This window comes from Gossypium arboreum, chromosome 7, assembly GCF_025698485.1.
Source record: "Gossypium arboreum isolate Shixiya-1 chromosome 7, ASM2569848v2, whole genome shotgun sequence".
NCBI lineage: Eukaryota > Viridiplantae > Streptophyta > Magnoliopsida > Malvales > Malvaceae > Gossypium > Gossypium arboreum.
The window spans coordinates 97391991-97406464 of record NC_069076.1 but is presented as its reverse complement, the minus strand read 5'-3'; the positions used below and the strand labels follow the sequence as shown (position 1 = coordinate 97406464).

Sequence of the window (14474 nt, the reverse complement as noted above, 5' to 3'; positions counted from 1 at the left end):
CAAAGTGTAAAATTACTAATAAATGAGTCACCTTGGACGTAGTTTACCCTATGATAAATAGTGAGTTAACAACCATAAGACAATTGTTAGCAACTAAATGGCTACTTGACTTAAACAGTAACTTTCGAATAATTCAATAATTAATTTGTACCTTTTTAAAATTAAGTGATCCAAGTAAAATTTTATTAAAGTTGATAACCCTGGATGTAGTTTACCTTATTATTATTGTTGTTGTTATGTCCTTAGGTTAAGCTTGTATATTTTATATATGTGTAATACATATTAACTGTCTATTTTTATATTAAATTTTTTTGAAAAGTAATGATTATGTAATATAATTTAACTGTCTACAAAATGTAAGTCCCTGGTTATCATGCCTTCAGATCAACAGACATTGCTGATGGTATACAGTGGGTTGCAAGAATGTCCGGAGTAGCTGCTTTTGCTGTCTTTGTTCTAAGCACTACTATCTGCATCAAACCACAAACATCAATGTATGTCTAGTCGTGTGCTGCAACAAGAGCATGTATAGGAAACTACATGCATGGAGAGAGAGAGAGAGAGAGAACCTGTTCATATTCTAAGTCAAATTTCAGAAACTCATCATCACAGTTCTCTACCATCTCAGCCAATCTCCTTAAATTCTTCACTGGCTTACCATTAAGAGCAAGGACCTGTATAGGATGAGGTGTTCATCAATGATAAATAAAAGAACTGAACTACTGAAATCTAACGTAGTTGCCAATGACTGGTGATTCTAACCTGAGTGTTAACAATGTCCTCATATCCAATATTGATATCAGATACAAGAACCTTCAAAAAATTTCAAGAAAATGTCAGAACAGATCAGCAGAATATGCCCACTCTTTTAAGTAGGCATGCATATGTGCATGCAAACACACACAAAGGAGAAGAATGAAAGAACCTGAGACACCACAACAAGCTGTTCATCGGGTGACTGCGGCATTGAATGCAAGAGTTTGTCCAATAGCTTCACTGGAGCTTCATATTCATAATCCTTCCCATACTGAGCAAAATTTACAAATACAGCATAGTTTATTTGGAAACTCCACAGATAAGCAATTTTGTCACTAACTTTTGAAAAATCAAATTTACTACTACCATGTACTTGATGAAAATTCGAAGTTCTACACTTTTATGATCTAAATAATCATAAAATCTCACTATAAAAAGAAAAAATTTGTTAAGAAATATAAAAGTTGTACTTGATATCACAACTATATCATTTATCTTCAGATCCATTTATTGCATAATTTGAAAATAATTGTCTAGGGATGCACGCAATTGGAAAACTAATACAGTTAGAATGTGGCAAAAGAAAAAGGTGTCACTCAACAATTACACAAATTCCTGTTACAGATCCTAAAAAATGAAAAAAGATAATGTAGCAACTGATCCAATTAAGAACATTCTTTATCACAAGAAAATTGCAGCATAAACGATAAATTTGCAGATTTCAAGAAAATATTCAATTTGCCATGAAAGTAAACTACTAGAACCCAATTCACATTGCAGACTGCTCAGCACTTCGAAAAGTAAAATCCAACAGAAACATTTCAAACATGCTCATGTTTTGTTGACCTTTGACAAAAAAATCGAAATTACAGAAAATGTACAATCATACGAGCTATAGATAGTGCAACAAAAAAATAACAATATATTCATATTTTCTACTTTTTGAGAATGCCCAAAGAGGAACACAAAAATAACATAAAAATATCAATCTTTCATTTTATAGCATCTAAGCTAGCTAAGTCTTTAACAGGCATTATTTTATTATTATTGTGACAGACAATATATTTTGAAGTAAACAACATACCTCAGAACGTAAATATGGAACAGATACAGTTGTAAACACAAATCCTGCAATTATATAATATGAAGGAGGCCTGCCCTTATTGTGTGCTGGAATAAGCCTTCTATGTGATGTAAGTTTGATGTTGAAATTGAGAATCGCAGAACTACGTAGAACTTTAATAGCTGAACTATCCCCAGCATATTTTTGTGACACTAGGTAACTAAAACCTATGCGTTCTCCATGCCTAAAAGGAACTGAGAAAACATTGAGAACAATATCAGAAAAAATGTGTAGAAAGATTGAACAGATTAGAAACGAGAATACTTGAACATTTTCCAATTTTTCTGATAAAAATCTTGATAGGATTGTTAGCTATCTGTTCTCAAGATAATAGTGTTCTATGTATTACCACTTTTGACATAACTAACAACTTCCATTAGGATATTTATTCAAGTACTTAATCAAGTTCATAGTTGTGAAGATAGCAGCAGTTAGTCGTAAATAGATTCATAATTAAGTTAATTCATGAATTCATCTAAAAGGCATTCTCAGAAAAGTTCTCCTTTCAATGCCACACTCACTATTGTTGGGATAAAGCAGTTTAACTTTTAATTTTATAAAGCTCTACGAACACAAATGTGAAGTAATGATTAACATATTACAGGTATTTTCCAGGAAACATACACGATTATTTAGTTCAAACTAGTAGTAACCAGTTGATTTTTACGAGTACGAAGAACTGCTCTTATGATAGAGTGAAAGTTGGGTCTTATGACAACAAGATTTGCTCTTATAATAGACAACGTATGAAGTTTGTGCATAATAATTTCAATTGGAAAGCCCATGGAATATGCAAATCGGTTTCTCTGAAGGCTAAATAGTGTACAAGTTTGTGTGCGCAAATATTTATTTATTGTATACAAAAAGAACTACTTACCTGTTCCATCATTGGCAATATCAACCCCATCAAAGCTGAGCACAATATCTGATGACTTCAAAACCCCAGATTCTGGAGCAGTGGGATCAACTCTTCTGATTCGAACACCTTTCTGTTCAGGTTTCATGCCCATTGCTTTACGCAAATCAGGGTTTTCCATTTTTTGCCACTCAATCCCCAAAATAGGGAATCCTAGCATAAAAGTGCGGCCATGAAACTTTAATCACAATGAAGCAAATAGTACATGCATCACACAATTAAAAAAAAGAAGAAGAAGAAATGAACAGTACGTATAAAAAGTATTATTTAAAAGACCCAAATTAAATTACCAGTATAGGCTTCATTCTTCTCATAGTCTTGGATAAAATGCTGGATGACTGGTGTTGGTATTACATACCCTATATTTTCTGCATCTTCATGTTTGAGAGACTGAAATGCGATTCCCACGCAATTGCCTTTATCATTGAAGGCAGGCCCACCAGAGTTCCCAGAGTTTATAGCAGCATCTATCTGCAAATAATCATGCAGAATACATACTATATGAAATCTTTTACGGTTGCAATGCAGAGAAACAAATGCTAGAAAAGAAATCATGTAACCTGCAAGCCAAGGAGCTCTGTTGACCCGTGTACATAAGACAAGATTTCTATACGTGATACAACTCCGCTTGTTACAGAAATCGTATCTCCCCCAATGGGGTAACCAACAACAGTTACAGCATCTTGAAGAGCAGGTAATTCTCCAAATTCCACTGGTGACACACCTTCCCAGAACTCATCATTGTTAACTGTAAGCATTGCTGCTTCACCACATAAACCAAATCATGCATTCAACCAAATAAAGAATAAAAGCAATTATCTGAAATCATGAAGATGACCTCCAGAATGTCAATTATTTTCACATCATACTCTACTCACTAATGTCTAAGCACTTCTTTCTTCAATGTTAGTTCACACTACACCATGACTGGTTTGAACTTTCCTCTCCTTTTCTTGTACTATATAAGAATACTTCATCAATCCTTTTCTCATTAACCAAGCATAACCTCCAAATCAATTTACATTCCGCACCCATTAACTATAAGTCAATTTTCTACTTCCCTGCATATGATGCCAACACTGACAGAATACTCGCACTCTTATCTGAAACAATAAACTCTACCTCTCAAAAATTGAGAAACAAATATAAATATATAGAGAGAGAGAGAGAGTGAGAGAGAAAGTCCTTACACCCCAAGTAACCTACTTAGCAAACAGTCAATGTTACAAGCTTCACCGCTATGGGCAAAAGAAACCATTGGCACCCCTCCCCACTTGAAGAAATTAGCAATTTTCTTTCCACAGAATGCATGGCAATTACTCGTTAGTTTGAGCATGGCAAGCAATGATACTAGTTGGCGATAATTCTAATCATTACATTATACACAGGGTATTCATTTTCAACATATGATTTGTGCGATTATTAAAATTTCCTATTATGCCGACAGTCTAGCACGTTGAACTGAAGCATTAATAGTATTCCATATGCAGTATTAGAAATTTAATGGTAAGAACTGAACATACCAATATCACATTCGGTTCCAATAGAAAGGACAGTAGCCAAGTACTTAGTATCAGACCCACGTTTCTTAACTTTAACTTGAGTGTAATGTTCGACTGAATGAGCATTTGTTAAAACCCTTCTCCCGCTGATCACGAACCCACTACTGCTGGAACTATACTGTCTTTTTCTCTGCCAAGGCAACGAGAAGTTGGGTTCCGTGTGAACGCAAAACACCTTCACCACTGCATCCATTGCCGGCACCACTCGAGCACCAATAGGATCCACGGCCAACTCCCCTCCTCCACTTCCTCCTCCAAGTCCAATGGCGGTGCCGTTGGAAACATGGCGGCAAGGAGATAGGATTGGAGGAGGGGGAAGAGGGTCGGGGTTATCGGGGAGTTTGGGGAGTTTCTTAGGGCGACCACGAGGACGGGAAGCGGTGGTAGTGATTTCGACGGCGGAGGAGGTGGAAGGGATGATTTCGATGTTACTGAGAGAGAAGACATCGTCCAAAGGAGAGGAAGGAGGCGATTGTAAGGGTTGGGAGGGGGTAGGGTTTTTGGGTTTTCGGCCTCTTTTTCTTTTGGTATCCCCCATTTTTACTAATTACGAAATTAGAAAGGAAGGAAGACGAATCAATTAACGGGATAATCTTCCTCTAAGGGATCAATGTAGGGAAATATCGAAGAAGAAGAAGAAAGTAACGGTTGAGTTTTCTTTCCTTCTATTCATCAAATTATTCAGTTGTTGTTGCTCAGCTTTTCGTTTGTACGCAAATTACTCTTCGGGCTTTGCAGCGCATTGCATTTGATTGGCTGCAGCCACGCTTTAGCCATTCGATTCCGTCTGAATTTTTTAATTTTTTTAAAGTTAAATTATAAAAATAATCATTTTATTTGCCTTAAATTATATTTTAATTATGAGATGATCACTTTTCTCTTAAGCTCTTAATGATAATATTAAGTGGCAGCCTAAATTAATTTTAAATGTGACTTTTAAATGTTTAATTAGGATGAGAAAATATTTTTAATTAAATAAAATTAAGTCATTAAAAATTTTAAATTAATTACACATTAAATGGGAAAGGATTGTATGAAACGGTGGCGTCACGTCATCGTATCTCTTTCAATAGTTTTATCTTGCATCGATATTCTTATTCGAATTTTAGGATTTTATCACGAAAAAATTAAATTCAAATTAAAATCTGAAATTCGGGATAAGAATACTGATGTGGCATAAAACTATTAGAAAAGGAAACAGATGACGTGGCGTCACTACTTCATACAACCCTTTCTCCACATTAAATTGTAAAAGAAAATCATTCTATCTTCTTCTTTTTTTAATTTTTTTTCTATTTTAATTTAATAACATTCCACTTGATCTAAAAGCAACTGTAATTTTTTAACTTATATTTTATAAATTATTCAAACAACTCAATTTAATTCATATATATAATTTAACCTAACTAAATAATAACAAACTTATCTCGTTAAGGGTAAACAACTCATATGCTTAATAAATAGGCTATTGAAGCCCAAGCCACCAAGACCCTAGAGGGACTCTCCCTCGTAAGAGCATCAATACTCTACTTAGTATCCTCTTCCACATATTTAAGAAATTTCTATAGACTCTATGTTTAACTCAGTCAAAGAAACACAAAATGTATGAAGAATTCAACAACCTTGAAAATGTGAGAGAGGTCAACAACAAAACGTTAGATCCAATTACTTGCTCGATCAACTTTAGGCAAAGACCGAATTCCTATAGATGGTCGAGTATGTGAATCCTTTGGCCTAAACCCATTCCTTCCAACTTCATTATCTGAATCATTATTGATTTAAGCATCGAAGGATGTTTTGGAGGTGAAACTCTAGTGCCCTTTCACTTTTTTCTTTCTTTTTGTAGACTTATCCAACCCATCTACAAGCTAAAAATGACATTAACATTTAACACCGTTTGTGGGAAACTTGTACACGAAAGTCATGGATTTCTGACCAAACAGTCAACCTTACCCACAACCGAAGCTCAAATCCAACAGTATTCTCTCGTAATGACGAATCCAACGACCCCCAAAGCGAGCAGCCTGCTGGTCACATCAGGACCACTTGACACCAATAATATGTCGTGAACATTCTCGCAATTAGCAACAGCTAACACCACACCTCAATCTCTTGGCACCTGAGCTTTATTCCCAGTGTGCATCACAATTAACAAACAACTACAACACGACCTACAAGACATGTTATCCTTAACAAAAGTTCAGCCTCCGCCATTGAGCCCTTACAAGGACAGCTACATAAAGCGCATACCTAAAAGCATAGGACAGAAGGGCGTGTCAACCCGAAGCAATGGATATGGCTGAACAGGTTGCAGCATTGAAGCAGAAGTTGCAGAACTTGCAGCAGCCTGCACCTAATGATTTTGAGTAGATGCTGCTCATATTCCGCTATCTTTAGTAACTCACTAGATTCATGTACTGGCCAAAGTAAACTTATCTGTAGAAGTTTGTGATGGATTTGCGGACCCTACAGATCACTTAAACCATTTCCGGGTTTTTCATAACATGAGAAACATCCTGGATGTTGTCTAGTGTAGAATATTTCCAGCTACACTTAGGGGGCCAACGAGGCAATGATGGTACTTCTTAGCACCTGGTTCTATCATAAACTTCATTCTCAAGTGGAACTTTATGGCACACTTTGGTAGTTGTAGAGTTGCTTTAAGAACATCGGCTAGTTGAATGCCAGTCACGCAAAACCAGGAGGAAACCTTAAGAAAATACATTTGAAAATTCCACAATGCCACATTGGAAGTCAAAGAATTAAATGATGAATGGCAAGCTAGGCCTTCGTTTTTAGAGTTAGGCACAGGCCCTTACGGTATGCCTTAACAGACAACCAACTAGGTTATATCAGTTGTATGAAAAAGTAACGAGTTATGCTGAAGTGGAATGGGTTGAACTAGCCAAGAGAAATGTGGAATGAGTAGATACAAGCTAAAAAAAGGACAAAGCCTTCAGGTTTGATAGAAAAACTAACAGAATTCAATGCAAAAATGATAGCAAACCTACAAAGGATTTGATGTTTGTGAATCAATTTAAAATACAAGTTATAGTTTGAGAACACATGATGGAATTAACCCATTAGTAAAAGTCTCAATGTTTAATTTTCTATACAACTCTTAGAACTACTTATAACTACTTCTAACCCTTAAATAAGACGAAAACACACACTCGAATTTATATCCTCCTACAATGACAAAAATACCGATGCCAACTAATCTAAGTTTAATTAGAAAAAATATCTACAAGTAAAAAATGAGAAGTTCGAGAATAAGAACTAAATGAATTGAAGTCATCCAAATGATATTACACCATTAATCCACCAAATAATATGGATGCATTTTCTAATGCCAATAAAGTTGTAAGGAAATAAAACAAGACTAAGAAATTAGTGGTTTACATCATATTGACTACATGAGAATACTATGAACCAATTTAAAAATACTTAATGGCTAAGCATCACTCAAGTAAATTACAGACACTTCTTCAAAAGCTGGGCCACCAATTCTAATTGAGACAACTAATTTTATTTAGACTGATAAAATCAGACATTTAACTCATAAAATAAGAAATACATGTAAGAGGAAATAAACCCCTAGAAAGCAAAGTATAAAATGGAAATGGAGAATATCACATATAAGAGGAAAATGTATATCAATAAAAAAATTGACATATCTAATTATGTTCGCCTCCGAGCCTTCAACAAAATCTAGCTATTAATGTATGACTTACATAGCCTTTTCTATGCAAGTTGCACTCTGCTTGATTTATTCAAATTAATTGTCCAGATAGATTTTATTAAGAGAATTTAATGAAATAAATATTATTTTAACCCATTAGGGAATCTAAATAATTTCTTTTGAGAACTGTACAAAAATGTGTTTGTTTAACTTGTTTTAGTGATAGGCTTGTTTTAGTTTGAAATGTACAAGTGTTAGCACTTATATTTTGTTCAAGAAAGAACTTGTTTGAGAGAGTAATATTTGTAAATAAAACAAATGAGTCACTTGATTTTACAACTAAGTTTTAAGGGAAAAACTTAGTAGAGAGCGATCTAGTTTTTAGCATGAATGTAAGATTACTATTTGGTGAGTCGTAAGACTCAAATTGTCATTTATACGTGTTTGAAGGCAAGACCCTACATATGTAAGTGAAAGCCTAAGCGCATAACCAAACTTTTGGTATTTTTATTGTTTGGTGTTCTTCAACAATCAAATTGCAACTTATCCAAATCTAACTTATATCTGCTTGCAAAAATCAACTATTTTCACACGTTTCTTAAGAAGAAGACGGCTTGACTTTTACTTAAACCTGTCCATGAGCGAAGCCGAACCTTGTCAGAATTTTAGGCCTGTTTACCAAGCTCGAGTCGAAAACTAAACTTAAAATTTTGCCTAAGCTTGGCCGAAAAAAATGATAAAACCCAAACCCGGCCTGGCCCATCTGAAGTAATTTTTTATATATAAAAATTTAAAAATATAATACATCAAAAATACTAAAACATTAAAATAAATATTTCCCAACAAATTGAAAATAAATTAAAAAATATTTATACTTAAATAAGACACACATGTATGTAAATTAACAAACAAATGCCTCTAAAATAGTAACAAAATTAACAATAAAATAAGTGTTATATAATATCCAAATAATAATAACAAAATAATAGTACCATAATAGTGAATGGTAGCAAAATAGTGAGAAAACAACAAGAAAATAACAGCAAAACAGCAAGAAAATAATAGATTTTCTTTGTCTTTTTTCTAATTCGGGTCGGACCTAAACAAAAAAAAAAACTTATTTGAGGGCCGACTCATTTTTTAATCGAGCCTATATTTTTATCCAAACCATTTCAGTTTTCGTTCAGAGGGCCTGACCATGTACAAATTTACGGTTTTACTCAATTACATCTTTTTATGCAAGAATGAAAACTAGTTGGCTTTTTACCCTCACTTACCACCCTTAATTCTTAAAATCTTTTAACACCTCATTCTTCGTTAGTTTTCAACCCATCCTTAATAAATTTCGAGTAATTCCCACCTTTCTCTTATTCTCATCCTTCCACTCCACTGTATGTGTAACATCCCAAAATAGGGCCTAAACGGAATAGTGGTTGCGAAACCACAAATCCGAGGTAGAATGTAACGGCCTAATTTTCAGTGGTGTCAAAAATGGTGATTTGAGATCACTAAATCAGACAAATAAGATTGAACAAGATAGTAACTTAATATTTAGGCAAATCAGACAAAGTTTAGTGTGAGTTTCATCACAATTAAAACTAGTGCAAACAATTCATAAGTTATACTAAATAATAACACATAGAATAATTGTGAATAACTAACAAATTAGAGTATCGATTTTTCAGATTAACCATCAATAGTATCTCAGAATTCATAATAACAATCTCAGAATATCGGTATTTCAGTTTACTCAACAATTTATACAAAAGTATAAATATGTCATCATAGAAAATCTAGTTTGTTATACATAACTGACAAATCTTTCTCTATCCTTTTCAAAATCAAAATAGGTAGATATTAATAGCAAAAGTGATTCATACCAAATGTAATATTTCCTCATTCACAATAACAAAATGAGATCCATTACAATGAATATATTTTAAAACTTAATAACTTCTTTGAGATTGACTAGAATATAATGTATTAACCATCACAAATTTTGTTCCTTCAAGTATTAGCATATTAGCTCTTTTGAAGCTTTCAACTAATTTTATAGTATTAAATATTGCATTAATATTAATTTTATAGTATTAAATATTGGCCTTTGAAACAAATTAATATTAATGCAATATTTAATACTATAAAAATTGAAAGTTAAAAGAAAATTGAAACTCTAATTTGTTAGTTATTCACAATTATTCTATGTGTTATTAGTATAACTTATGAATAAGATTGCACTCAGATTTGGCAAGAAAGGCAAACTAAGTCCATGTTTTATTTGACCGTTTGAAGTGATTGAGAGAGTCGGACCATTAGCATATTGGTTAGCTTTCCCGATTGAGTTAGAGAAGATTCAAAATGTATTTCATGTGTCTATGCTACGTCGTTATCATTCAGATCCGTCACATGTGATTTCTTAGACAAAGGTTGAGATTCAACCAGACATGACTTACGGTGAAGAACCGGTAAAGATTCTAGCTCGAGAGGTAAAGCAATCAAGGAACAAAAGTATTGCACTTGTGAAAATACTATGGAATAGACATGGGGTAGACGAGGCTACATGGGAACCCGAAGAGGCTATACAAAAATAGTACCAAAATCTCTTCACAAGTAAGATTTTTGGACGAAAATCCCTAAAGGGGAGAAATGTAACATCCCGAAATAGGGCCTAAGCGGAACGATGGTTGCGAAACCACAAATCCGAGCTAGAATGTAACGGCCTAATTTTCAGTGGTGTCAAAAATGGTGATTTGAGATCACTAAATCGGACAAATAAGATTGAATAAGATAGTAACTTAATATTTATGAGTCAAGTAAGAATTTAGAAGAATTTGTGAAATGGTAAAATTAGTGAATTAAAATAATTTATTAGGTCGACGGGTCAAAAAGCGAGGTATCGAGACCTCGAATTTGAAAATCGAGCTATAAATATTTTTATAAATATTTATGAAGTGTCATTGAGTTAGTATTAAAGTTTCATTAGAAAATTTTGATGTTTGGATAGCTAATTAATTAAAAGGACTAAAGCGAAAATAGCTCAAAATTTGTTAAATTGTGAGTAAATAGCTTAAGTATTTAAAAGATGGATTTAAAGAGCAATTAGACCCAAAGGTTAATGGCTGGACGGTTTGGGTATGAAATAAGCAAGAAAACAATGTGAACAAGGGATAAAATTGGAATTAGCATAAAAGTTAATAGTTAAAAAAATGATGTAATTGAAAATCTAGACATTTCTTCATCTTTCTCAGCCAGAAACGCCGTAGCAGGTCTCCTATGCTGGTTTTTCATATTTTTGCACCATGTAAGTTCAATTTTTACTATTTCTTAGTAATTTTTATGTTTTTGTGACTTTTACAATTAGGTCCAATCATCTAATTCATTAGTTTTTGATTTGGTGGGTGAAATTGGAAGTTACCCTGGCTGAGTAAGGGTAGTTTATGATGAATTATTATGAAATTGAAGTTCTAATTTCATATTAAGGTTGTTTTATTAAGTCATTTTGATAGAAAATGGTATTTAGGACCTAATTGTGAGCAAAATTGTGAATTAGATGTTGGTGTTGAAATTCAGAATATCAAAGGCTGTGAAATAGTTTATAATGATAAAATAAAAGTGTTAATTTAGAAAAAAATTAGTTCAATTGATGGGTGAATTGAGCAGGGACTAAATTGTAAAAACTGTAAATTTTGGGGTAAAAGTGCAATTTCGAATTTTGAACAGCATAAATTGTGAAGTGAAATAGAAATCAAATAAATGCTAATGAGTAGAAATATTTTATATTATAGATCAAGAATCCAAAGAAGAACGAGGAAAAGAAAAAGTAAAGGACTAAATTGTAAGGTTTAGTCACATTTTGTATCAAGGTAAGTTTACAGTAAATAAATGCAATATTCTTTTATTTTACATTATTATTGTCAATTTCAGCATTTATATATTATGTGATGAAAATATTTAAAGTCGAATTTAAGGTGAAGTGACAGAGGAAAAGTGTTAGAAAGCCCGATTGAACCCTAGGAATGTTAGGATATTAGGGTTGTGAGATGTAATGAAATGAGCCATGTAAGTCCATATTAGAAATATGGCTTTGGAGACAGGATTGAGCCATGTAAGTCCATATTATATATGGCATTGGAGCAGGAATAATTCATGTAAGTCCATGTCAAAGACATGGCATTGGCGAGATATTGATGAGCGAGAACGACCCTAGTATCCTTAGTATTTCGAGTGGTTCAACGGGTCAGGATACGAGTTAAATTACAGTGAATTAACAGCAAAGGAAAAGTAGATTATACTTATGAAAAAGGAAAGGTCAGGTAAGAAAGAAGGTAAGGGAATAAAGAAGAAGATAGAAATTGAGAAGTAAAGAAATTTATGATGTTAGATGATATTATGCATAATTATCCATTATGTTGAATGTTGTGATTTATTTGCTTGTAAGCTTACTAAGCCTAGTGCTTAATCTCTTTATTTTCTTCTTCTTATAGTACTTATCTAGTCACTCGGGGATCGAAGGAAATGTCGGAGGCCGATCACACTATCAAAGAAATAACTCGGTATAACTAGACGTTTTGTTTTAGGTATGGCATGTATAGAAACTTAGCTACTTTTGGTATAATATGAATAATGAATGATGTGTAAATACTTGCTAGTGATTAGCTAAGAAAATAGCTGATGATATACATGTTTATTAATATGTATGATTGAATGATGATTATCACATGAAAATTATGAAAATGTGAAAGTAACCTAAAAACAGATTCAAGTAATGAAATGATGTAACTTTGAAAAATCACTAAAAATGGTAGAAACATAGTTTGAAGATGAATAATATATGAAATTAAAGCTTATTATGTATATTTTCTTATGGAATAAGCAAAACAGGTAAAAGTATTATATTTTATGACATATCTGAGTTTTAGTGAAATAGGGTTAGAGCGATTTCTGGATCCCCTATTTCAACTTTGGAAATTCACCATAAATTGTACAAAACTAATTAGAAGGTATAATTTATATGGTTAGAATGCTTGTTGAATCTAGTTTTGAAAGAAACAAACGACTTAGTCATATGAATTTTTTACAGGAAGAAAAATGGTTCGTAGTAAGAAGAGGTCAGTGCAGTCGAGTTTTGAAACAGGGGAAACTTTAACTAATAAACTGTACTAATTGGATAAGTCAAAAATTCTAGAAAAAATTAAGTAGATATATATATGAGTCTAGTTTCATGAAAAATTTACGGATCTTAATTTCGAGTTTTGAAACTCGAGAAATGAATTTTTAAGTAACCATGACGCAGAAAAACAGTTTATTTCGAAAATTAAAATAAGTGATTTAGAGTTGTTTAAAAGGTAAGATAAGTTTAGTAACACCTCAAGCTTGACTCCGGTGATGGTTTCGGGCGTGGGGGCGTTACATTTATTGGTATTAGAGCAGGTTTAGTCGGTTCTCGGAACAGTTAGTGTGAGAAAAAGTCTAGTTATACATGCCATACTTGTATTTTGATAGTGTGACGACTCCTGACGATTTTTAAATATTTTGTTTTATTGTAATGGATCCTGAGTGAGCTGGTGATGATGATGTAGAAAGTAATGCACCTGCTCTCGTAGAAGGGGTAGCGCCATCTGAGAATAGGCCAGTAACAGTTAATCAGGGAGGAGTGACTCGAGAAGCTCTCTTCCAAGCTTTGAATGATTTGTTTGCCGAGTTCGTTAAATGCGAATCCGGCGAGTTAGACCTCCACCCCTCATGATTCTCGGGCTACCCATGTAGCTCAAGCTCCCCAATCACGAGTGCAGTGATAAGAGAAAAGCCACCGATTGATAGAATCAGAAACAAAGGCGAAGAGTTCGAGCGACAAAAGATGATGATGCGAAAGAAGCGAATTTTGGTTAGAAAATACTATCGAGTCTTTGATGAGTTATCTTGTACACCGAGGAATGTATGGAATGTGTAGTATCACTTCTTAGAGACTCGACCTACTACTGGTGGAAGACACTTGTATCGGTTGTACCAAAGGAGAGGGTCACTTGGGATTTCTTTCGGGAGGAATTAGTAAAAAGTACATCGATCGAGGTTTATTGACCAAAAAGAAAGGAATTCTGGAATTGAAACAAGGTAATATGACGGATCGATGAGATTGTGCTTAAATTATCGGCAAATTAACAAGGTAACGATGAAAGAACAAGTATCCATTGCCTAGAATTGATGATCTGTTTGATCAATTGAAGGAGCTCTTGTGTTTTCAAGATAGATTTGAGATCCGGATATTATCGGTTGTGAGTTAAAGAGTCGATGTCTTGAAGACGCTTCCGGACTAGGTATGGTCATTATGAGTTCCTTGTGATGCCATTTGACTTGACTAATGCTCCTGCCATTTTCATGGACTTAATGAACCGAATTTTCGGACCGTACTTGGATAAGTTTGTAGTTTTGTTTATT

At 33.6% G+C, this 14474-nt stretch overlaps 1 protein-coding gene and 1 long non-coding RNA gene across 2 annotated transcripts; one reads left to right on the top strand and one right to left on the bottom strand.

The window, feature by feature from the left end:
* Positions 1-293: 293 nt before the first annotated feature.
* On the bottom strand, positions 294-5163 carry LOC108484016 (protease Do-like 9). The gene is made up of 9 exons (XM_017787619.2): positions 4319-5163; positions 3356-3555; positions 3086-3266; positions 2757-2948; positions 1841-2073; positions 926-1027; positions 763-813; positions 570-674; positions 294-470 (listed from the first exon to the last, which is right to left on the bottom strand). Exons 1-9 carry the CDS (start codon positions 4893-4895, stop codon positions 372-374), a joined length of 1740 nt encoding a protein of 579 aa, XP_017643108.1. The 5' UTR covers positions 4896-5163; the 3' UTR covers positions 294-371.
* A 6086-nt stretch (positions 5164-11249) lies between these two features.
* On the top strand, positions 11250-12773 carry LOC128295191 (uncharacterized). Its single transcript, XR_008285530.1, has 3 exons — positions 11250-11340; positions 11825-11902; positions 12524-12773. It is a non-coding gene; the product is annotated as an uncharacterized LOC128295191 (long non-coding RNA).
* The last annotated feature ends 1701 nt before the right edge of the window (positions 12774-14474 follow it).